A 24,307-nucleotide genomic window follows, 5' to 3' on the forward strand; every position below is an offset into this window, starting at 1 on the left:
TCACGGAGACCCATGCTCCGCCCCGGGATGCCCTGGACTCCTCTCCCCTCCGCGGCTAGCTTTTTCCCCTATTGAGCGCTCCGGTCCCCAAGAGTTTCCCCAGCCTGGCATGCCTCGGGAGCTGTGGGCGGGGCTCCGGGACAGCGGGGGGGGGGGGGTGGCCCCCGGGGGTGGGCGGAGCCGGCCGTGCGGGGGGCGAGGCCCCGCGAGGCCGCTCCCCGCTCGCCCCGCTCCCCGAGCCTATAAAGGGAGGCGACACACCACCCTCCCGGCTGGCATCCCCGAGCCGCCGCCTGGCCTGCCGCGCGGAGCGAGCGCCGCCTCCGAGGAGCGCCGGAGCCATGACCCTCCGCCGACTCAGGAAGCTGCAGCAGAAAGAGGAGGCGGCGGCCACCCCAGACCCCGCTGCCCCGGCCCCCGACTCGGAAGCTGCTCCCGCCCCTCCGACCCCGACCCCGGCCTCGGGCCCCCCTGCCGCAGCAGCCAGCCCTGGGACCCCCGGGGACGAGCTGTACGCGGCGCTGGAGGACTATCACCCGGCCGAGCTGTATCGCGCGCTCGCCGTGTCCGGAGGTACCCTGCCCCGCCGAAAGGTGCGTATCCCCCCCAAATCCCGCGGCCCCCCCTCGGCTCTCGGTACCCTCCGGGGTCCCTTCCTCAGGACCCGCGCAACCCGCAGCAGCCCCCATTCGCGCTTGCCGAACCCCCACCATTCTCCTGGGGTCCCCGAGCCCCCCCATTCCTCCCCAGCCCGCTGATCCCCCACGGACACGTTCAGATCCTGCTGGGTCTCCTCGACCCTCTGCTCAGAAGGAGCAATCCCCCCTACCCGCGACCCCGGCTCCACGCCGCCTCCGACCTGGCGGCTCTCCACTCCCCATGCGCCCCCGCCCCGTGTCGCTGCTCTCCTTCCTGCCGCCTCCCCAGGTCCCCTTCCCCTCGCCCCAGCTGGTCTTCGGCCACCCCCGAGCCCCGCCTCCCCGCGTCCAGGCGTCTCGAGGTCCCCAGGACGCCTCGCCCGGGCTTCTCCCGTGGGAGCGGGGAGGCCTTGGGCTGGGGTCCCGCCGCTCGCCCAGTCAAGTTGAGAGTCCGCGGGTTCCGGGTGGGGAGGAGGGCGGCGGACGCGCCGCGTGCCTTCTAGCGGGGGAAGTGCGTGCGGCGCCGCCGACCCTTCCGAGGGGACGCCCGGATTCCTGGACTCGGGGCCTGCCGCCTTGCCCTGCGTCTGAGGTGCGGGGCTCGAGGCCACCGCTCCCTGGAAGTCAGCCGCGACCGGACGCGGTGGGAGGGGTCGCAGGGCGCCCGCGGGGCAGGAAGGATGCGGGCCGCGCCCGCCCTTTGAGTCTCCCCCTGCGCAGGGCTCTTCCTCTGGCCTGAGGGGGACCCGAGCGCTCAGAAAGGGGAACTCAAGACCCAGGTTAAGGAGAGGGGGCTGGTGGCCTTTCCCAGCTCAGCCCCCCTCCTCTCCCCCTGGCCCCTGGCTCCCCCCAACACAATGAACAGCTTGTTGAGAATTTGCATTTTATGAAAATCGGGTGGAAAGACAAAGGGGTCTCTCTATGCGGCCCAGTCCTTCCTCCCTGGCCCATTTGGGAACTGTCCCCACCCCTGAGGCCAATCTTTGGTTCTGGAGAAGGAGAGCTTCCTTCTCTTCCTGGCCTTGGGGCAGCCTGGGGGGAGGGTTAACAAGGGCACCGACCAGGAAGGCCCTGGGCTGTTTGGGGCACACAGGACGAGGGCTGGTCTGGGACTGGGCTTCTTCCAAGGATCAATAATTTAGGGAGGGAGAGAGACTGCTTTAGTTTCTCAAGGACCCAAAAGAGGTAGGGACCCTCAGCTCTGTCATCCGCCATGCCAAAAAAAAAAAAAAAAAAAGAACTCCCAATGTCTCTCCTTAAGTATAGTGAGACTTAAGAACAAGTTTGAGATCCAAGGTTTTGTTTTTTTGTTTGTTTTTGTCCCAGAAAGCAACAAAATGTATGGCAATGTTGAGAGACCCAGGTGGAGCTGGGCACAGTTGGCCACCTGCAGCTGGAATCCATAGTTGGTCCCTGAAACAGTCTACTTTGAGGGAGGAGGCTGGACCCCTCTGTCACCTGCCTTTCCATGCTCAGGCTGATAGTCCAGCCCTCCAGACCTGGGTCTCTGACCCCGGCTCCCCCGAGCCACTCGGTGTGAATGAGAAATTAGGAGAGACCTGACCGGCCCAGGGGCCTCTGGAGTGTTTTGATAGGCAAGCCCAGGGGCCCCCTGCCCTTCCCTGAATAACATCTGGGAAGAGCCCCTGCTTCAGCTTGTGGGGTCTAGGGGGCCTGAGCCGCCGCAGACGTGCACCCTGTGGGTGGAGACTGTTCTACCTAGAGTAATGAAACCCCTTACCCTCCAGGTTGGGAACCAGCACAGGGCTTAGAGGTTCATGCATCTGGGACCCAGGCAACTGTTGTGTCCCCACAGTCCACCCAGCTGTGGGGATAGAGCTTAGGGAGAAAGCTGTGGAATGGTGCTGATGGTGGCACTCTGCAGATAGCTACCCCGGCACCAGAGTAGGTGTGGAGCTGGGGCCGGACACACAGGCAACAGTGAGTGAGTGGGGTGCTGGGTCTAGGGCCGGAGCCCAGGTGAGAAACCCCCAAAGGAGGGCTGTCACCATCTGCTCCAGGACAGCTCCCTCTCACCTGCTCCTTCCTGACTCTCCTTCCCACCCAGGGCTCAGGACTGCGCTGGAAGAATCTCAGCCAGAGTCCTGAACAGCAGCGGTGAGTCACCATTACCCCAGCCCCTGCCCTGGTCCAAAAGGGTGAGGCGCTGGGTTGGGGGCAGCACGACACAGCATCTCAGCCCAGCCAGGGGGGAGTCATTCTCCCACCCTTTCAGCACAGCACCCTTGCTAGGAATGAGGGGCAGGTGGAGGTGTGGGCTGTGTGAAGGGGGTGGCAGAGGAAGGAGATAGGGACTTCTGAGTCATCAGGTGCTCCTCAACCCACCCCCAGTCCCTGCCAGTTACCCCTCCCCGGAGAGAGCTGGATCTGGGAGGAGGGAAGCAGGAGAAGTCTTCAGGGCTACCCTGAGCCCTCCCAGCCCAGCAAACTCCGAGGGCCCAAACCATGGCCAAGCTATGTCCAGCTGCTCCAGTCTGTCTGCCCCGTGCATCCAAAATCTCAGTCCTCTGCTGGTCCCATCCTGTGGTGGCCTCTTAGGAAGGGTCTGAGGTGAGGGCAGAAGTAGTTGCTGACTCAGGCCCCACTCTGCCCATGTACCATCCTGATTTGGGCCTGGCTTCTTCCAAAATGGATCAGCAGACTGTGGCCCGCCGGCCAGACTGGCCTGGAGCTAAGAGCTGTTTTTATATTTCGAAAGGGTCGTACAAATAAAAACAAAGAACAATATAGGACGGAGGCTGTCAAATAATTTAGGTCTCGAAAAGAAAGGCTAAAATATTTACTGTCTGACCCTTTGCAGAAAAAGTTTGCCAACCCTTCCAGAAAACCAGAGAGCACTGGAGTAGACACAGAAGTCACCCTGCTCCCCGCCCCAATACACGTAGAGGGGGAAAGGCCTGCGTTCAAAGTAGGGAGGAGCTCAGGCTGGGGCTGGGTGTTGCCACTCAGCATTTGGGGGGTATGTGGGTCAGCTTGGGCACTGAGAGGCCTGGGTCTCCAGGGCCTTTCTGAGGCCGTGAGGCTTGAAAGGGGCCTTTGCAGGCTGCTTTAACTCTGCCTCTGGCTGGGCGGGAAGGAAGGGGGTGTGGGGGTGGGCAGAGGAAACTCTGGGCTCCCCCAGCAGACGAGAATCTGGAGCTACTCCAGACCATTGTGTCCAGTGGGCAGGCCTGCAGTGCGGGAAGGGGCGGCCTCGAGGCTCCCCTCCCCCCAGCCCTCACATCTGGTGGGCTGGCCTCACCGCAGCTGGGAGGAGCAGCTGTGGTCTGGGCTCAGCCTCGTGACTGGCCTCTGGGGGTGGGGCCAGCCCTCTCCCCAGGGCTCTGGAGCGGACGGTGCTCCAGGCTGTGGCCGAATTTGGGGCCTCAGCTAGTCAGTATTCTGGGGCTCACTAGAAAGCTGCGCGTGTGGCTGAAAAACTCAGCTAGTCCACCGCCTCTGGGGGTCAGCCGTTCCAGTGCCTCCCCCACCAGGGGCTGGACTGATGCTGTGTGGCTCAGTGAAGCTGATTCCAGCTGCGAATGGGAAAAGGACATTCTGACAACCTGTGATGAGTGTGACTTGTCGCTGGAGGCAGAGCCCTGCGTGGATGTTCCAGAGCAGACTCCCAGCATTAGCGGAGGGCCATGCTATGGGGCTGCCAAGCTCCTTTTAGTCCTGACAGTCTTGATGGGATGGCCCCTGTGTCTCCTGCAGGAAAGTGCTGACTTTGGAGAAGGAGGAGAACCAGACCTTCGGCTTTGAGATCCAGGTGGGAGAAGCTGAGTGCAGAGGGAGGGAGGGGCGGGCTTGGGAGGCTGGTCAGAGGGATGGATGGATCTCGCCCCACCCCTGGGCTGAGGGTCCCCTTGTTTATTACAGACTTATGGCCTTCACCACCGGGAGGAGCAGCGCGTGGAGATGGTGACCTTTGTCTGCCGGGTTCATGAGTCCAGCCCTGCCCAGCTGGCTGGGCTCACACCAGGTGGGGCATGAACCCAGGACACAGGGCTCTGGGAAAAGGGGTATGACCTTACTCCCAAGCAGAGGGGGTAAGAAATCTCTTCTGAAAACAATTTCCCTTCCTCCTCCTATTTTGGGAAGGCCAGAAAGAAGAATGGATTGGACTTAGGCAAATTTGCCATTTACTGTGTGACGCTGAGCAGTCCCATCTGCAAATTGGGGGCAATAACATGTCCTCACGTCAGTGTGGTGAGGGAATTCCCTGGGCACAGAGCCAGGGCCTGGTAAATGGCAGGTGTTGCTGCTGCTGTTTTTCCTCCCCCTGGCGATCTGGCAATCCAGCATGGGCAGGAGTTGGGGTGGAACAACTCCATTAGATCTGCTTGATATTGAGGATCAGGGCCTATCTTGCTCCCAACCTGGCCCAAAACTGGGGTACCTGTGATACTTCCTCTAACAAGGAAATGGTGCCACCAGTAGGAGACCCTTCGGATTGGCCAAATCTAGAGTCCCAAGTCCCAGGAAGGCACAGCCTGCGACTGCACAAACTGACCCCCACCCAGTCCTGTCACCATTTCCTTCCCTAAGCCCTTTACCTCCCTGCCTATTTACCAGCAGCCCCTGGTAGCTAAGTGGTATACTGCAACTTTGCAAAGTAGTTTCACATCCACCCTCCCTCCTAATCCCCATGGTAGCCACAGCAGGGGTCCACACCCCATTTTCCAGATGGGAAATGGGCCCTCGGAGATGGTGCCTTGCTCTGCCTGAGGTCAGGGGGCTCTGCAGTGGCCCAGGGTATCAGAAGCTGAGGCCTCTTATGCCTGGGGCCAGTGTTAGTTCCCAGCTTGGTGCTACTCACCCTGCCCCCTTCCTGTCTCGGCTGGGTCTCATGACAGCCTGTGGGCTGGACCAAAATAACCAGCTCTGGGGGCAGCCCAGGCTTGCCAGGAGGGCTCAGCCTTTGAGGACAGAGCTTCCTGAGAGTGAGGTGAGGATGTGGGTGTCTGAGGGCCTTGGCCCCTATGCTGGGGTGCCGGGCCTGGACAAGATCTCCCCGGAACGATGACTGGGGGTAGGGAGTTCAGGAGAATTTTGTGGGGTTATTACCCCTACCCTTTCTGGCGAAGGTGGCTGGAATTCTTCCACACTACCTGTGGAGCAGATTCTGATCCCCTCTCTGCCTGGCAGGGGACACCATCGCTAGTGTCAACGGCCTGAATGTGGAAGGCATCCGGCATCGGGAAATTGTTGACATCATTAAGGCGTCTGGCAACGTTCTCAGGTACGTCCAAGTGCCGCGGTCCCTGAGGGATTCCTGAGCTCAGCTTCTCTCAGTGTTTCCCCACCCTGTGGGCCCACTCAGCCTTTGATTCCCCAACCTCCTCAGACTGGAAACTCTGTATGGGACATCAATTCGGAAGGCGGAACTGGAGGCTCGTCTGCAGTACCTGAAGGTAAAGCAGCCCAGATAATGTCCAGTCGCCACCCTCCTCTTCCCAAGCCCCTGCCCCTACCGGCCCCACTCCTTTTTAGGGGTCATTTATCTGCTTGAACCTCCTTTTATTTTATTTTATTTATTTATTTATTTGGCTGCGTTGGGTCTTCGTTGCTGCGCGCGGGCTTTCTCTAGTCGCGGTGAGCGGGGGCTGCTTTTCATTGCCCTGCGCGGGCTTCTCATTGCGTTGGCTTCTCTTGTTGCGGGGCACGGGCTCTAGGCGTGCAGGCTTCAGTAGTTGTGGCTCGCAGGCTCTAGAGTGCAGGCTCAGTAGTTGTGGCGCACGGGCTTAGCTGCTCGGCGGCATGTGGGATCTTCATGGACCAGGGCTGGAATCCACGTCCCCTGCATTGGCAGGCGGATTCTTAACCACTGCACCACCAGGGGTCCTGAACCTCCTTTTAACCTTAAGGTTTCTTCTGTGTACTCCCTGATCCCTCCGTCTGTACCCACCTCCTGCTAGTTTCTTGCTAGCTCCTGACAGTGAGGCGGGGGGTGTCTCTTACAGCAAACCCTGTATGAGAAGTGGGGAGAATACAGGTCCCTAATGGTGCAGGAGCAGCGGCTGGTGCACGGTGAGTAGATTAGGGGTGTGAAGGGCCACTTGCACCCCTACCGATACCCCCATTCCTGCTTCCCCCTCAGAACTAGTGGGTTACTTCCCCCTCCAAAGTGAAGAAAGGTTTGTTGAGCTACTACTTTGGGTACAATGCTGCCCCAGGCTGATGCGCACACGTTTTTAGTTTATTCTCACAATTGTCCCCTGAAGGAAAGTACAAGATAGTACCATCTCCATTTTACAGGTGGGAACAGGAAGGCTCCAAGAGTTTGTTTCAGACCCCTTCCGTGGCTCTTGTGTCATAAGTGATCCTCCTAAGGATCTGAGTGTATAATTCCTGTTTTACAGACAAGAGAAGTGAGGTTCAAGGTTGTGACTTGCCCAAGGGCCACACAGATGGTCAACAGGAAGGAGCTGAGGTCTCCTACCCGTGCCCTCTGACGGCCCTCCCTCGTGTCTTCTGCCCCGGCAGGCCTCGTGGTGAAGGACCCGAGCATCTATGACACGCTGGAGTCCGTGCGCTCCAGCCTGTACGGTGCGGGCCTGCTCCCGGGCTCACTGCCCTTCGGGCCTCTGCTGTCCGCCCCCGGGGGCTCCCGCGGCGGCGCGCGGCGGGCCGGGGGCGACGCGGACGACGCTGTCTACCACACGTGCTTCTTCGGGGGCGCTGAACCGCCTGAGCCCCCGCCGCCCCCGCCCCCCGCGCGCGCTCCCGGCCCGGGCCCCGCCGACGCTTCGGCCCCGGGGCCCCGGGCGGTGCTGAGCCGCAGCGCCAGCGTGCGGTGCGCGGGTCCCGGGGGCGGCGGCGGCGTGGGCGCGCCGAGCGCTCTCTGGACTGAGGCCCGCGAGCAGGCCCTGTGCGGCCCCGGCCTGCGCAAAACCAAGTACCGCAGCTTCCGCCGGCGGCTGCTCAAGTTCATCCCCGGACTCAACCGCTCCCTGGAGGAGGAGGAGAGCCAGCTGTAGGGGCGGGGGCGGGCGGGGGAAGGTATTTATTTATTTATTCTTTCCAGCCAGTGCAAAAAGGGGGCGGGGGCGGGCGCCCGGCCGCGGAGACTCTGGGAGCCCAAGGCGGCGGGAGAAGGTCCTCGCCAGCCCCAGCTGGCCTGCCTGGTTCCTGGCTTGTGCAGAGTGGTGAATGAACCCGAGCCCCAGGCCCCTTTACTCCTCCCCAAAACCACAGTGGGAGGCGGGCACGGGAGAACTAGGCGAGCTCGGGGTTGGGAGAGGTTCGGGGGCCAAAGATGGGGCGTGCCATCCTACATCTGGGTCAGTAGTGCCTTGTGGGGTGTCCAAGAAAACCCCTTCTCCGGGTGAGAGGACCCTGTCCCACGAAGCCCTCTCCTCAGCTTTACTTGCTCCCCACCCTGGGCCTTGGGGAGAGATGGCCTATGCCCAGTCGTTTCCCCATCCCCCCACAGACATAGTTCCAGTTAACCAGCGCTGGTCCCCCTCCCTCCCAGCCTTGACCCCTAAGGGCTTGGCCCCTCCCAGGAGCCTGTAACTAAGTGGGGTCTTGCCCGGCAGGGGTCCTGGGTCCTCTGCCCCTTGGGGGACAGGAATGGGCATGTCTGGGGGGGATGGAGGCAGCACAGACTGTTCCACCGTTTTGCATATTGTTGCTTCTGAACCACAGACTGTATAAAATCGACGGTTTTTTGCATCTGTGTCAGTGTGGTGACTGCCTGAAGGGGAGGATTAGGGCCCGGGCAAGCTCTGACTCCACCACCCCACCCCCCAGCGCGTGCGAGCACACACACACACACACACACACACACTATATTTTACATCTTATTTGCTCGGAGCGTGCAGCCAGGGAAACAGACTGTGTGAGTTTAACTTACATGTATGGGCCTGAACTAGAGGCCCCACACCCCTTCAGAACTTGGGCCTCATGTTTAATGTATCTAGAACTTCCCTCCCCAAATACCACAACTGGTGGGGTCAAGGCTCCTCTATAGTTGTTGACTATCCTTGTGTAAACAACTGCTTGGCACCCTTTCTCCCAGGGGTCTGGGGTCTCCTGCTTAGGAGACGTTAGCCATCACCCACCCAACCTGTGACAGGCCCAATCACTGGTCACTCATTGCTCTAGAACTCCTCAAAGGCTTCCCATCACTCCTAGAATAAGATTCCAACTCTTATGCAGGGATATCTGACTCCTGCCTGCCTCATTTTCTTGCCTCCCCTCTCGCTCCCTGCTCTGGCCACTTTGCCCATGGTACACTTCAGATGCCCTGCCCTTAGGGTCTCTGCACTTGCTCTGTCCATAGCTGGCTCCTTTGGTACTCAGCTTGGCCTCCCCAACGCCGTCCCATCTGGTCTAAAATACTGTCGCACCCTCTGCTTTGATAGAGCCTTGTTTTATTTCCATCATACTACTCATCCCCATCTGAAACTGTCTTGACCCGGATGGGTTTTGGTTTTTGCCTGGCTCCCTTCCCCATTAGGATGTACACTCCATACAGCAGGACTCAGGGACCTCTCCTGTCTTACTCACTGCTTTATTTCTTGCCCAATGCTAGCACATAATAGAGCCTCGATAAATACAGTGTGTGCTCAAAGCATCTGCAAGAGGTGGTCACCACCTTCTTTGAGGTGACCCGGGGCAAGTGACCTGTCCAGGGTCACACAGAAAGTAAGTGGCAGAGTTGGGCCTGAGTTTTGAGCCTCTTGAGCCAGTGCTCCTCCCTGGCAGTAATCAGCCTACAAGGGGTGGTTTTGAGAGGTCTAAGTGGCACCAGGCAGGCTACCTCCCGTACTCTCACTCCTGCACCACTGCACTTGCCTCCTGAATGGCTCCCTGCTTCCTCTCTCACCCCTGGACCATCCCTTCACACAGCAGTTAGGGTGATCTTTCCAAAAAGGAAATTGGGTCACAACCCTCCTCGGCTTAAAACCCATTATGGCTTCCCCTGGAATAAAAAAATAAAATCCAAACTCTTTATCATGGCCTAGCCATGATGTGTTGTCCCTCTGGGCAGACAAATTACAAAAACGCATCCCTTCCTGTGGGTTGACGGCAGCCACATGGGCCCAACAATTTGGCAACTGCGAGCCTCTGTGCAGTGCACAACCTCTGCGACTATACTGGGATGCCCTGCATGAGGCTCTCCAGGATCTGGGCCCTGCCGTTCTCTTCAAGCTCAAATCGTTTCTCCTTCTATGTCACTCATCATATTTAAGCCACACTATTCTTTCTAGCCCTATTCTCAAATATGCCAAGCTCTTTCCTGCCTCTGGCCTTTGCCCATACTGTTCCCTCTGCCTGGAATAGTCTTCTTTGCAAGACTGATTCCTCCATCCTCAGATCTCATCTTAAACATCACCTCCTTAAAGAGATGTTCCTGATCTGATCAGAAGAAGTTCCCTGTGCCCATTATTCTTTATCTTGAGCCCTCTATTTTTCTTTCCTTATAACACTCCCAATTGGTAATTTTACTGACTTCTTCTGTATCTGCCTTTTGCCTTTCTAAGGCAGGAAACTCAGCTGTGTTACACTGTACCTCCAGGGACTAACACAGCACATGGCAGGTGCTCAATATACAGGATTGCCTCCTTGGGGCCAGCCCTGCACAGGGGTGACCACAACCTACCCACCTCTCAGCCCTGGAGGGTGGGGTAGGGAGGCCCCTGCCCTGCTCCATCTGTAGCTGGCATCTGTGGGCCCTTCTCACCAAATCCCTTCGGGGCTGGGTGTCGGCTCCAGCCAGGGCACCTGCACCTGGCTGCCCTGCCCTCCTTGGTCCTGGGGAGGGAGGACATTTGATTAAGAAAATGGAGCTTCCCCAAGCTCCCTGTTTGAAGAGCTGCTCAGTAGTGATGACAAACAGCAGCTCCCAGGGGCTCAGGTCTAGGGGAGGGGCCCTCTCGCACCTTTGTTCCCAGAGCCCCCAGCTGCCAGGAGACCAGCTGCCTGGGCATAGCCTAGCACCTTCCTGGGGTTGGGGGGCTCCCAGGGCCTCCCTGGCTTTCCCCTCCCAGAATAGATTCCCAGCCCCTCTCTTACCAGCCTGTTCCTCCCCTCCCCCACCAAGCAGCTAGTGTTGGCAGTGATGTCAGCACCGCTTACCCAGGCTGAAGGGGGGCTCCTGGCTGGCCGTGTGCACCCCGAGGAGAGTGAGGGGGTGCCCAGGGTGGGGCTGGATCCCACCTCTCAGCTGACGGAATGACGGCACCAGCACAGCAGCCTCCTGCCGTGTAGGTGGGTGACAGGGAGTGACTAATGTGAGAGCTGTGATGCTAAAAATTAACCCAGGGATCGTGTTTGGTGGAGGGGTGGGGGTGGATGGGAAAGGAGCAGGGACTCGGAATATTGTGTGGTCGGTATTCCCCCTGCCCTTCCTCCCCTCCTTCCCCTCCCACCAGCCTTCTGGTCCTCTCAAAGCCTCAGGGGACTCTGTGGGAGCCCTTCCCCCTCCCCAGGCCATAAGGGGCCCCTAATAATTCCAGGAAGGAGGAGAGTGGATTGCCACCCCAGGTCTCATGCATGGTAGACTGAGGACACAGCCCTGCAGATGGAGTTCAGATATGAGGTCCCCACAGAGCCCTGCATCTGCCCCATCCCCTCAGCATGGTGGCTGCATGGCCCTGAGTCCCCTGGTTTGTCCCCCTCTGCCCAGGCCAGAGCTCTGCCCAGGCCAGAGCTCTGCCCAGGGGTGGTGGGGGGAGCGGAAGCAGCCAGTGCACAGAGACAAGGGCAGGTTCCTGACAGCAGGCTGGAGTTGGGGGACAGTGGGGGTGGCAGCTGTCCTGAAGGAAAGGACAGGAGACTGGCTCCCAGAGCATCACCTAGGTACCAGCACTGTGCTAAGCACGTCCACATCCATCACCTCACTTAGGCCTCACAGCATATCTGACAACCCATTCTACAGATGAAGAAACTGAGGATTGGAGAGGATAAGGTAGCACAGCTGGTACCTGCTTGAGCCAGCATTCTCTCAGATCTGTCTGTCTCTAGAGCCTAGACTGGGGAGAGGGAAGTCTTCCTGGAGGAAGGAGTGTGAGGACAGGGTCAAGGTGGTAAGGAACCATTTCGAGGAATTGAACCTCCAAAGCTGTAAGACTCATTCGTGGGGAGCAAGGTGGGAGCACGGAGGGTAAATGAAAGGTGGGACCTGAGGGAGCAGGGTCTGAGGTGTACCAGACAGCAAAAGGAGGAGGAGATCAGGTCCACAGGGATCAAGGCTCCTGGATGTGGGTGCTGTCCTGGAGTAAGGTGGGGAGGGGCTCTTGGCACTGGGTTCTGGGGGGGGGGGGGCGTCACAGAAGAACCTGGGTTTAGAGAAGTGCTTTGTGGACACACATAAGAAAACCTGTTAGAAGGAGGGAACCTATAAACACTCCTGTTTTGCCTGGAAACAAAACCAGAGAACTTGAGCTGAACGGCAGCAGGAGGGGAAAAGGTGAGACAGTAGAAGACACTTTCTGCTCACCAGTCCGTCACTCATGAAGCTGGGGAAGTGAGAAGGGCTGTGGGACTCTCCAAGTGTCGGGAGAAACGTCAGGCTGTCGAGTTGGGAGCCTCCCTGGTCCTGCACTGATGGCTGGATGGGATGACCTAAAGGAGGGAGTGATAGGCCGAGAGAAGTGAGAGAGAAAGGGCAAGGGATCAAGGAAGATTCCTCAGAGAGTAAGATAGCCAAGAGACGAGACAGACGCTGGAGCACAGAGCAGGTGCGCCTGACCCCTGGTGGTGACCTCAGAACACTGCACCTCTCAGCCCTGAGCTCGGGAAACAGGGTGGGGCAGAAGTAGGGTTCTCCCCTCAGCCAACATGCTGTGAAGGTAGCTCTCCGCCTTCGAGCCAACCTCTCCAGCCATGCTCCCACGCCCTTACAAGGCGGGGCCTCTTCGGAACCACACAACCCATTTGAAGCTCTCGGACACCATTCCTGGGCCTGGTAATGAGTGGGCATTCAAAAAACACTGAAGGCAAGTATGCCTGAAGGGAGTGAACAATGAATTCAGAACTTTTAAGTCATCCAACTCCAATGATTTCAACCAGCTTGCCTTCTCTGCAGGGAACTCCGCATGGTCTGGAGGCTCCGGGACTGGGGTGGGAGGGGGGAGAGGGGAGGAAGCACAGCTGCTAAACTGCAACACAAAGAATTGCTGCTATAAGGGACACCTCCTAAATGGCAGCGAATTTTCTGTTACTGGAGTTTAGCCTTTCAGTAGAGAACACATAAATCTATGCAAAAAGTAAAAATTATGCAGACACTGTCCCTCTTTCCCCACTGCTTCCCTAAAGAGTCACTAACAGGGCCCCCTCCAACACACACAGCTGGCCAGTCCATTCCGCAACTCCCTTCCCCCACCAGAGTGACTGGCCACCCAGGTCCCACTTTCAGCTTTCTCCAAATTTCACCCTGATTGAAGGCCCAGATCAAGCCCCACTAGTTCTGAGGAACATGGTCTCTGGTTAAGTGAATGCAAGACCAGTGGTTACCAACTACAGCAACAAATCTCCTGGGGGACATTTAACCAAAGATAGGACCTTACCCCTCCCCATAAGATTCTTTTTTCTTGTTTCTTTTTGGCTGCATTGGACCTTCGTTGCTGCACGGGGGCTTTCTCTAGTTGCGGAGAGCGGGGGCTACTCTTCGCTGTGGTGCGTGGCCTTCTCATTGCAGTGGCTTCTCTTGCTGCGGAGCACGGGCTCTAGGCGCAGGGGCTTAAGTAGCTGTGGCTCACGGGCTCTAGAGCGCAGGCTCAGTAGTTATGGCCCATGGGCTTAGTTGCTCCGCGGCATGTGGGATCTTCCCCGACCAGGGATCGAACCCGTGTCCCCTGCATTGGCAGGCAGATTCTTAACCACTGCGCCACCAGGGAAGAACCCCCCCCTCCCATAAGATTCTGATTCGGGAGTTCTGGGTCGGGGCTGGAGCATCAGGATTTTTAAAAACACCCCAGACCCTCAATAAGGGTTTATTGACTGGATATTGAATGAAGATGATTCCAGAGGCCTCTGAGCTCCCTCCCACCTAGAATCTTGGCACTCCAAATACTGACTGAACTCAGGCCCCCCCTGAGGTCCTGTCATCCGTGTCATCCTGCGGGAGCTGAGGACCTGAGCCTCCCACTGGCACAGAAACACTTTCTGCTTCACGGTGTAAGTTTTGGGGTGTGCGGTGGCCACTCCCCTGCCTCCGCCCCCTCCCCCCCAAACTGGGAGCTCTTGGGGAGCAAGGAGAGCCCACTGGACACATCTGTGTCCCTGCCTTGGTTGGAGTGGGGCATAGGGACACGACACAGGTATCCAGGACCTGCTGGCTGACTGGGTGTAGCCAATGGTGGTGGTGGGGGAAGGGGAGAGGAGTCTGGGGCTGAGCCGGGGTTCATGTCTAGACCAGCAATTAGCGTCAAGCAGGGGGAGATCAGACTGGTGGTGGTGCTGGGGGGAGCAGCCCCATGAGCTGCCGAGGGGCTTCAGGATTGACCTTCAAGTTCTGGGCTTGGTTGAAATGGGGTGGGGGTGGGAGCGCCACTTCGGTGCACAAACTAGAGTCAGCTGGGCAGCACCCACCTTCGCCCACCCTGAGGCCGAGCGGCTGAGGGCTGAGTTGCGGAGGCAGGTCCCAGCCAAGGGGTGCAGCCGCCATTAGCTGGGTTGGGGGTGGAGAAGGGGACTCCGGGTTTCGTTTCGCTGGGAGGGAAGCAGGTGGCAAAGCCTGAGCGAGTAACCGCCTCCCCGGAGAAGCAAGTCTTGCCGCCTCAGGAAGTCCCACAGACACGCCGCACCCCCTCCCCCCGCCCACGCCGCGACCTTCTCGCTCCACAGCGGCGCGCGGTGCCCCAGCACCCTTGACCCCACTGCGGACGCCCACACCGTCCCGTCCCACCACCCCCGCCCCGCGCCCCGCGCCCCGCGCCCGGAAGCCTCTCCTGCGGGCCCGCCCTTCATCCCTTGCCCCACGGCCCGCAGACCCTTCAGAATCCGGGGAAAGCGGCCCCTGCGCTCCGCCCGGCTCCCTGGGTCTCGGGGAGGGGCTGTCCCTGCGGGGGGGGGGGGGGGAGTGGCCCGGGTAGTTTGCAGAGCTTGGGGCGGTGTCGCCCTCTGCTGGGCAGACCCGGGAATTGCTTCACCTCCGTCGCCGCGTCCTTTCATTGCCCCCTGGGCCACTTATTATCGGACCTTCCTTGACTTCTCGGCCTTCTCTGTCCTTTCCTTGACCTGACCCTTGCAGGACTTCGACTATGTATATGTCGGTCCTGGTTCCAACTCTGTTACAGGCTGTCTGCGGCAGAGTCGCGGTCTCCCTGAGCCTTGGCTTCCTTCCCGGTGAAATAGCAGTCGTGAAGTCCAAATGCGGGACAGTGAAAGAAGACACTTCGTAAACTGAAAGGGAGCATCTGAGGATGAGGTATGGTCGTTGTTAAAGCTAAGGGCGTTCTCTCCCGCCTTCTGGAAGGAGAGGCTTAATTCATCCCTTGGGATCACCACATTTTGATGCATTGCTTTTCAGTCTTTTCTTAAAAAAATAATATACATGTAATATATATGGTCACATTTGCATTAAATATATTTATTATATAATACAAATATAATTATATAACAAACATATATATCACATGTGTGACCATACTCTGCATGCTGTTTTATGTCCTGTCTTTTATTTTTCCAAGGGCACAAATCATCGTAAAAGCCTGGCTTCTGGAAGTCAGACAAACCCGGATTCAAGTCCTTGCTCTATGACTTTATATTTCCGTCCTTGGGCAAACCACATAACATTTACTTTTCTCAGCCTCAGTTTCCTCCTCAGCAAAATGGTGATAATGTCAGGAGTACCCACCTCACAGGCTTGCGGTAAAGCCCTGGGCATAGCCAGCTCAGAACCTGTTAGCCGGTGTTATCGTGCCGCCTGTGGTTTGCGCAGTGCTCTTCTCCAGCCGCCTGATTCTCAGAGCACTTATGATGTTGTCCCTTCTCCATGTGCTATAATGGTAAGAAAGGGAGAAATCTCCATCTCCGAGCTTGCCCCACCCTGACACCATTCTTGGCCACGTGGGTCTGTCTCATTATTCCTCCAGCCCACCCAGAAATTCCCCTTCTGGGGCCCTCCAACTCATCCTCGGCCTCCTTAGCTTTTTCTCCAGAAAAGGTCTCTGCCTCCCCTCACTTCCCTGGGGTCCCTGCTAACTTGTTGCCTCCTCAGGGAAGTCTCTTTGACTGTTCCTTCACCATTAGCAGCCTCCAGTCATTCTCTAGACCTGCTCTGTTTTTCTTCATAGCACTTCTCATTACATGGCATTATGTTACATATTTTTTTTTGGTCGCGACTCGGGGCATGCGGGATCCTATTTCCTCCACCAGGGATCGAACCCGTGCCCCCTGCAGTGGAAGCGGAGTCAACCACTGGACTGACAGGGAAGTCCTACGTATGTGTTTTAAATTTATTTTATTTAAGTGTAGTTGATTTACAGTGTTTTGTTAATTTCTGCTGTACAGCAAAGTAATTCAGTTATACATATATATACATTCTTTTTCATATTCTTTTCCATTATGGTTTATCACAGAATATTGAATATCATTTCCTGTGCTATATAGTAGGATCTTGTTGTGTATCCATTCTATATATAATAGTTTGCATCTGCTAATTCCAAACTCCCACTCCATCCCTCCCCCACACCCCCATCCCCACCTGGCCAACCACAAGTCTGTTCTCTATGTCTGTGAGTCTGTTTTGCAGATAAGTTCATTTGTGTCATATTTAGATTCCACATATAAGTGATATCATATGGTATTTGTCTTTCTGTTTCTAACTTACTTCACTTAGTATGATAATCTCTAGGTCCATCCATGTTACTGCAGATGGCATTATTTCATTCTTTTTTATGGCTGAATAGTATTGCATTGTATATATGTACCACATCTTCTTTATCCATTCATCTGTCAATGGACATTTAGGTTGTTTCCATGTCTTGGCTATTGTGAATAGTGCTGCTATAAACATAGGAGTACATGTATCTTTTTGAATTATAGTTTTGTCTGGATATATGCCCAGGAGTGGGATTGCTGGATCATATGGCAACTCTATTTTTAGTTTTTTGAGAAACCTCCATACTATTCTCCATAGTGGCTGCACCAACTTACATTTCCACCAACAGTGTAGGAGGGTTCCCTTTTCTCCACACCCTCTCCAGCATTTGTTATTTGTAGACTTTTTAATGATGGCCATTCTGACTGGTGTGAGGTGGTACGTCATTGTAATTTTGATTAGCATTTCTCTAATAATTAGTGATGTTGAGCATCTTTTCATATGCCTATTGGCCATCTGTATGTCTTCTTTGGAGAAATGTCTATTTAGGTCTTCTGCCCATTTTTCAATTGGGTTGTTTGCTTTTTTGTTAGTGAGTTGTATGAACTGTTTGTATTTTTTGGAACTTAACCCCTTGTTGGTTGCATCATTTGCAAATATTTTCTCCCATTCTGTAGGTTGTCTTTTTGTTTTGTTTATGGTTTCCTTTGCTGTACAAAAGCTTATAAGTTTGCATATGTTTTTATCTGTATCTCCCCACCAAATGTATCTCCCTGGAAGGTAGGGACTTTTTGAGTTTTTTCTCCACCTCTGTGGCTCCTAGGAGACTGCCTGGCACATAGGCCCTGGACAGATTTTTGTGCGAATATGAATAAATCTACCACTTGCCTTTCTTCCTTCAAAGAGGCAGCAGCCCAGTAGAAGCCACTTCTGTCCAGTAGAGGGCACCACCACACAGCATTTTGGGGTCTCCCAGGGCTGGTATTTATAAAGCCCACAGGCCTCTCTCCTCCCCCTCTGTGGGCGCTCAGTCAGGCTGGGACCGGAAGCAGGAGAGACCCCTGTGCTAATCTGCCCTGGCAGTGGGGTGCTGGCATGGGCTGGCCGCCTCATCGGGTGTGCTCCGGTGCCCAAGGTCGGAATACCCTGACTGCTGTCCTGGACACACCCCTTAGCAGCTGAGTCTTCTGGACAGATCACACCCTATCCTGAGCTCTGCAAAATGAGGGCAATGACAGGAGTTGCATGGCTGGCTCCTGGGTTTGCTGTGAAGCCCAAACAGGAATGTGTGTGAAATGTTTTCTGAATGTAAACACCTGGGAATATAATTTACACATGCCTTTATTGGTAGTGGCAGCAGATTAGCAACAAAAGAGGAGAGATTAGAGGGCACTTGCAAGGCTAAGTGAAGGTGGGTTTATGAAGGGGATTAAAATAGTGAAGGAGAAAGAAGTTAAAAATAACTACCTTTCACCAAGAGCTTATTAGGAGCCAAGGCTGAGGAAAGTGATCTCCAAACATTGTCTAATTATAGCCAACACTTAGATGGGGCTGCCCTGTGCCAGGCACTAAGTGCTTTATGTGTAGAAACTCATGGGACCCTTACAATTCAGGGAGATGGGCTGTGTCACTGTCTGCGTTCTACACAAGGAAACGGAGGCATGGAGAGCTTAAATAAACTGCCCAAGGCCACACAGATTGGGTGGGGTTCAAACCTGAATAATCTGCCTCTTGACAGACTGGGTTCCTAAGCCCTCGTGATCACAAGCACATGGAAAAAGAGATATGATTTTTCATTTCCCATACAGGAAACTGAGGCTCAGCAAGCTGACAAAGCCTGCCCAAAGTCGTGATGTGAACACGTGTATCTGAAGCCTGCTTAACCTCCAAGGGATACTTCCCAGTCCCCACCGGAGTCAGGAAAGGGGCTTCGGGGATGGGTAGAGGCATTTGTTAGAGGGGCCAGCAGCAAACACACCTGGCTCTTCCTCTGAGCCTCAGGGGAGGGTGAGAGAGCAGAGGCCATGCAGGGCTCAGGGGTGAAGGAGAGGCTGCTTGGTGGCCTCAGGTCCATGGGAGGAAGGAGACTGGTCATCTTCTGGGCCAGGTTGGGAGGGAGGAAGTGAAAGTGTCCCAGGCTGTCCCCAGCGATTCCACCCAGGCCTGTGAGCTCCCGCCGCACACGTCCACACGTGGAACAGGGGCTCTGAGGGGCTGGCCTGACCGTGGGAGATGGGAGCAGCCCCATCCCTTGCCACAAGTGCCCCCAGCTCAGCCCCTGGCTGCCAGCCTGTTACATAAGCTGCTCCGCACCCTGAGGCTGGAAATAGCCGTGGCAGGGCCGGGCTGGGCTGGGGGCATGATGAATGGTCTTCAGGCACATCAGCTGACCTCTCCTGAAGTGACCTGAGGGCCTGCCGGCAGCTCAGGTTACCCAGCCCTCTCTGGAAGGAGGCCCTGCCTGTCCTCTGTGACTCTGTGTCTGGACATTTATGGTGCGAGCGTCTGAGGGATCGTCCCACTCTCAAGCCAGAGTGGCTGAGGCAGCTCACAGCTACAATGCGCCCACTGCGGCCACCCTGGGTGCTGGGAGCCAGCGCCTCGCCCAGAGAAAGTGTTTTGGAATCTCTGCAGCCAGCACCAGGGAAGGCTGGGATCTCTGCTCCTCGGCGTCCTCTGCTCAGGGCCCCAAGAGGAGAGCAAGAGGAGCCAGAGAAATTGGGGGTGGGAAGGGGGAGGCCGGAGGCTGCAGGCTCCATTATTCCAGGGCTACACTCCACTCCCACCCCCATGCCTCTATGTCACAGCCCGCTCTGTCACCACGCTCATGACCCCTGGACCCAAGCAGGTGCCCACACACTCTGATGCCCACTGGAAAGGACACAGCCCTCCAGAGGCAAGGCACATACACTCCTACTCCTGAGATCACCCTGGGCAGACTTTCAAAGACCACCCAGGGTGTGGGAGGGTGTTCTCCCAGTGTAGGGTGATCATACGGTAAGAATTATGAGGATGGCTATTCCAATTCTTAGTCTTTAAGACTCCTACCCCTCAAAAAGAAAAAAAAAAAAAAAACCCTCCCTAAAAGTACAGAAATGATTTAAATTACCTAACAGTTAAATCGCCTAATTATTCTCCCCCAAATCCTTCAGTGGAATGGGCACTCCCAGGGAGTTAGGACCTCTTTACTCCGTGACTCCAGAACCCTGTGACAGGTAGGAACCCGCCAACTGGAGAAGGGTGGGAAATTTTACAAAGGAGCAATGGAAGGCTGGTGAGTTGCTTCTCCTGCTTGATGAGATTCCCTGCTCAATGATCAGATATAGACACACACACACACACACACACACACACACACACGGCTGCTCTTCTTGGTGCTCAGGTGTGGGGACAGGACCCCCTCCCCAAGCTCCTACAGCAGCTCTCCCTGGAAGGCCCCACCTGTGCCAAGGCGCTGCGCATGCTCTGCTACCCTCCTGTGCACCTGCGCGTCCTGGATTTCTGAGCCCATGGCACGGGGAGACAGGCCCAAAGTTCGCCAGAGAGCTAAAGGATACCCACCCCCCACTGCCAGGTAAACCAGTATACGAAAGGGCTTGGCCTCCCGTGTTCTCCTGCCTGCCTCCCTGTCTCTCCAGGCCCTCCCCTGGGAGTTGTCACTGGTAACCAGAGCTGGATCATCTGGTGAGAGCCGGAGGAGGAGCAGCGTCGCTTGGCAACCTGAATAGCACACAAGATTCGGCTAATCTGGGCTGATCTGGCGGGCCAGTCCCCTTAGAGTCTCCAGGGCAGCCGTCTGCTGGCTAGCAGCAGACCCCCAGAGGAAGACGCTTAAAAACTTCTACCTATTTCTGGGCTTCTCTGGTGGCGCAGTGGTTAAGAATCCGCCTGCCAATGCTGGGGACACGGGTTCGAGCCCTGGTCCGGGAAGATCCCGCATGCCGCGGAGCAACTAAGCCCGTGGGCCACAACTACTGAGCCTGTGAGCCACAACTACTGAGCTCATATGCCACAACTACTGAAGCCCGCGCACCGCAACAAGAGAAGCCACCGGAGGGAGAAGCCCGCGCACCGCAACGGAGACCCAGTGCAGCCAAAAATAAATAAAATTAAAAACAACTTCTACCTATTTTCGCTTCAGTAAACCCCAAGTTCTAGGCCAAGGTCTGGGCAGGGAGGACCCTTTGTCTCCCCATCCTCCCTCCCCTCCCTCCCTGACCTGCTCCTCATTCTTGAGCCCCACCTTCCTTCACAACACAGTGAAAAAGCTGCAGACCTCTCTGGAGGTCCTAGCTCTGTTGCAGCCACGAGATTCGAGGCAAATCACTTCACCTCTCTGAGCTTCAGACTCTAATCCGGGAGGCAATAACTAGTGGATCAGTGCATAGACTTGAGGCCACATCAGCCTGGATGCAAATCCACCCTTTACATTTCCCAGCTGTATGACATTAGGCATGTTATTTAGCCTCTTGGAGCCTCAATTCTCTCAGTACTAAATCGTACCCACCTGAGGGGGCTGTTGAACGAAGGAAGAAGAAACAAAGCAAGGAAAGTGCTCAGCACAGTGTCAGGCACACGGCCCTCCACGATGCTTTTTCCCACCCCTGGGCTTTCCCACATACTGCCTCTCCCTGGAACACTTGGCCCTTGCCCCCACTCTGCACCTCATCAATATTCCTCAGTTGAAAACTTACTTCCTGAGGAAGGAGAAAAATTACTTCCCTTATCCACCACCCCACTTGTAAATTACAGCTCCACATTAAATATCGCATTGGCACCCTGCAACTCGTTTTCTCTTTACATCGCTTAGTACTTATTTGCAAGATGGTTTAACAGCAGTCTCCCCCACTGGGCTGTAAGTAGGGGCGGAGACAGGTTTTGTTCTTTGCTGTGTCCCCAGCGAGAGGGTTGGCCTAGATGTTCTCCAAAGTACGATCCAGCTTTCTGTATATCTCTGTATTTCTTATTTCTTCCTTCTCTTCGTTTCCAAGTTGACTTAATTTTTGCATCATTTCTTAGGTTCACTGAATCTCCAAGAAGCAGGGTCTAACTGGAAAGATAGCTCAAGAATTAAGGGCGCTTACCCTTAATTACACTCTATTTCCCATAGGAGTGGCTGGACCAGATTTGGGATGGAAAGTCGCAAACCAGCCCCCCTACGGATTCGAGACACGCTTCTTCCTCAGCCCAGGGTCTCCCCACCCTGGCAAAGAGATCTGTTTGCATACATCAGATCCAAAGGAAGCAAAAGCCCCATGGCTGATTTGCATACGCTCGTGCTATTGGTTGGAAGGGCGGCCCGGTAGCCAATGGTTTGCAGCGGTGTTTACACGGCCGCGGCTCCGCGCAGCCGGGTGATGCAACGGAATCCCGGCTGGACCCCGCGCTGTACTCCCTCGGGTCCGCCTCGTGAGGTAGCGGCTTCCCCGGGCCCCACCCGGCCCACCCCGGCCCGGCGCTGGGCAGCGCGGCCGCCCCCGGGAACGCGACGTGGGGCACTGCCGAGGCCGCAGCGCTGCAGCGGGGCCCGGCCCTGTTTCTTTCGGCCTAGCGTTCCGGTCCCAGACCCTCTGGGAGGGCCCGCTGGGCCAGACCTGATCTCTGGCGACGTGGAGAGAAATTTGGAAGCAGACAGCAGAGGATTATCAAACTCGACTCCTCTGGGAGTGGATTACCGGCCTCTCACTTCGTAAATCACGCAGTCCTGTAACGTTTTGCATTTGTTTACAACGAGCCTGTTTGATTTTGTAATTAAAAAAATAAGTTACAGAGGATTTCTGTTTGTTTTTAATAAAGAGCCTGGCTTGGATTTAGGAGAAATCTTGACATTAATTCCAGCTCTGTCACTTCCAGCCTGGTGACTTTGGCCACTTTTTCACGTTGGCCCTGATGGCCTTCCATGGCAACTACGGAAGAGCAAATGTGGAGGCACTTTTAAAAGCTCCCAGCGGGGCCCCTCCTCGTCCTTATGTAATTCAGAGCAAGTACTCTCATCCGGGTTTTGTCCGTAGAAGGCCCTGATCCCTGCGACAGCCCCTGGAAGGCCCTGTCTTTGTGCCCCCATTTTTTTTTTTTTTTTTTTTTTTGCCCTTTAATTGCTCCTAAACCTGGGGAGTGGTGGGAGGACCCAAGCCAGGTATTTCTCCATCTTCAGGATAAGGAAGGGAACCACAAAGGGAATCCCCTCCACAGCCCCTCTCCTCACTGAGGGCTGGGGCCTGGACAGGGGAGCCCCTTCAGGGCCCAAATGGGCTGGGGAACCCCCTTGACATCCTTTTACCACTGCCTGCAGTGGGCCAGGGTGGAGGTGAGGTGGAGTGGTGTCTCCCTGACTAGGTGGAGTTGGGTCATGAGTTTCTGCTACTTTGAGATGGAAGGGCATATGGGGAACACCACTAAGGGTCTGGTTGATTGTCCTGGGTCCTGGGGCTTTGCACCCCCAGGATCTCAACCCTGCCCCCACCCCATCCCTGTGAACTTTGAGGTCAGTCTTTCTCCTCCATGGGATACCCTCCCTTCTCTCTGCCTTGCCTGGTCCTGTCTCTCCCTTCACACTGTGCCCATGTTCGCTTCTTCCAGGGAGGCCTCTTGTGTCCTGCTTCCCCATCAGACTAGGATCCATCTTTCTGTGGCAAAATCTTGTCCTCTCCCTTAGGAATTTCCCAGAATGTGGGACAGCACTTGGCTGGGGTGTCTGTTTTCCCCTCTAGTCCTAGCTCCTGAGCAGTGAAAGGAGTTGACCTTCTCTCCCCTCAGTTTTCCCATCTGCCATGTGGGCTCTGTGGTAGTTCCTGGAATTTGTGTAGAAAGAGGAGAGGCTAAGTTATGAAGGGACAATATGGTGCATACAAATTAGAGCACTGGTCTGGGAGTCAGAAGACTGGGGCTGTGGTCCTGGCTTGGCTGCTGACTAACAGGGTCAAGGAGACAACAAGAGGTTTGAAATTTACTGGACATCTGTCATGACATAATGAGGTGAACTTGCCCTCATCTGTGCAGCTCCTCAAGCCCCCTGATAAACATACCGGCTGGCAAAGCCAGGGTGAGTACTTTGCATGTGCAGCTTCAAGACAAAGTCCCAGCCCTGCCTTCCCCCAAATCCTCCTGTGTGGAAATGGCAGGTCTGCTACTACGTGCCAGACTCCTTGCTGCATTCTTATATCTACTATCAAAGATGCACTCTTAATGACAACTCTGTGAGATGGGTGTGTCGTTATTCCTGTTTCAAATGAAGAAACTGAAGGCCAGAGAAGGTGAGTAACTTCCCTGAAGTCACATAGTTGGTGATAGTTGGAACCAGTGTCAATCCCAGGCCTCTTGAGCCTATGTTCCTTCCACCATCTCAGTCTGCCACCACGAGCCACAAAGGTGTGTGTGTTTTAGCATTACATATTTTAATATGTTTTTTATTTCATTATAAAACGGGAGAGTATATAATAAAGCCAAGTTGTGCTGAAGTATTTATAGAAGGGAGAGACCTCTGTGGGCTGGAAGCCTTCATGGAAAAACTGGTAACTGAGACGTTTAAAAAATTTTATCCTTCCTGTCCAAATAAATGTATTTCTCCTACACAGGCAAATATTTTTAAAATGTATTTCAAAAGTTAGATTTCTGGAAAAAGAAAAGGAGGAGGTGGGGGTAGTGGCTTCTTTAAAAAGCCCATTTGGAAGGAACTCCTGGGGTAGGAAGGAGAGGAGGGTGGTGAGGGAAGGAAAAAGCCAGACTCATAGCCTCCCCGCACCCCCGACCTTGCCGTTTTTGAAGACTCGGTTTCTTTATCTCCATATTGGCCTAATATTTGAATCTGGGAAAGAAACATAAAGGTTCTGAGAAGGTGATTTTGAGACAAACCAGAGATTCTTGGGATCGTTTTCAAGAAGGAGAGAAAGGG

At 55.5% G+C, this 24,307-nt stretch overlaps 1 protein-coding gene across 2 annotated transcripts; it reads left to right on the forward strand.

Annotated features, from left to right (window-relative positions):
- Window positions 1-284: 284 nt before the first annotated feature.
- Window positions 285-8,318, forward strand: TAMALIN (trafficking regulator and scaffold protein tamalin). Of its 2 annotated transcripts, none has more exons than XM_068561662.1 (8): window positions 285-593; window positions 2,707-2,756; window positions 4,356-4,410; window positions 4,521-4,623; window positions 5,790-5,883; window positions 5,989-6,055; window positions 6,605-6,671; window positions 7,128-8,318. In XM_068561662.1, the coding sequence occupies exons 1-8, from the start codon at window positions 342-344 to the stop codon at window positions 7,619-7,621; spliced, it is 1,182 nt and encodes a 393-aa protein (XP_068417763.1). In that variant the 5' UTR covers window positions 285-341; the 3' UTR covers window positions 7,622-8,318. The 2 variants fall into 2 exon arrangements, with proteins under 2 accessions (XP_068417763.1, XP_068417764.1); XM_068561663.1 differs by lacking the exon at window positions 285-593 and adding an exon at window positions 3,460-3,567 and having other exon boundaries at window positions 2,705-2,756; window positions 4,133-4,410.
- Window positions 8,319-24,307: the final 15,989 nt, after the last annotated feature.

This window comes from Eschrichtius robustus, chromosome 13, assembly GCF_028021215.1.
Source record: "Eschrichtius robustus isolate mEscRob2 chromosome 13, mEscRob2.pri, whole genome shotgun sequence".
NCBI lineage: Eukaryota > Metazoa > Chordata > Mammalia > Artiodactyla > Eschrichtiidae > Eschrichtius > Eschrichtius robustus.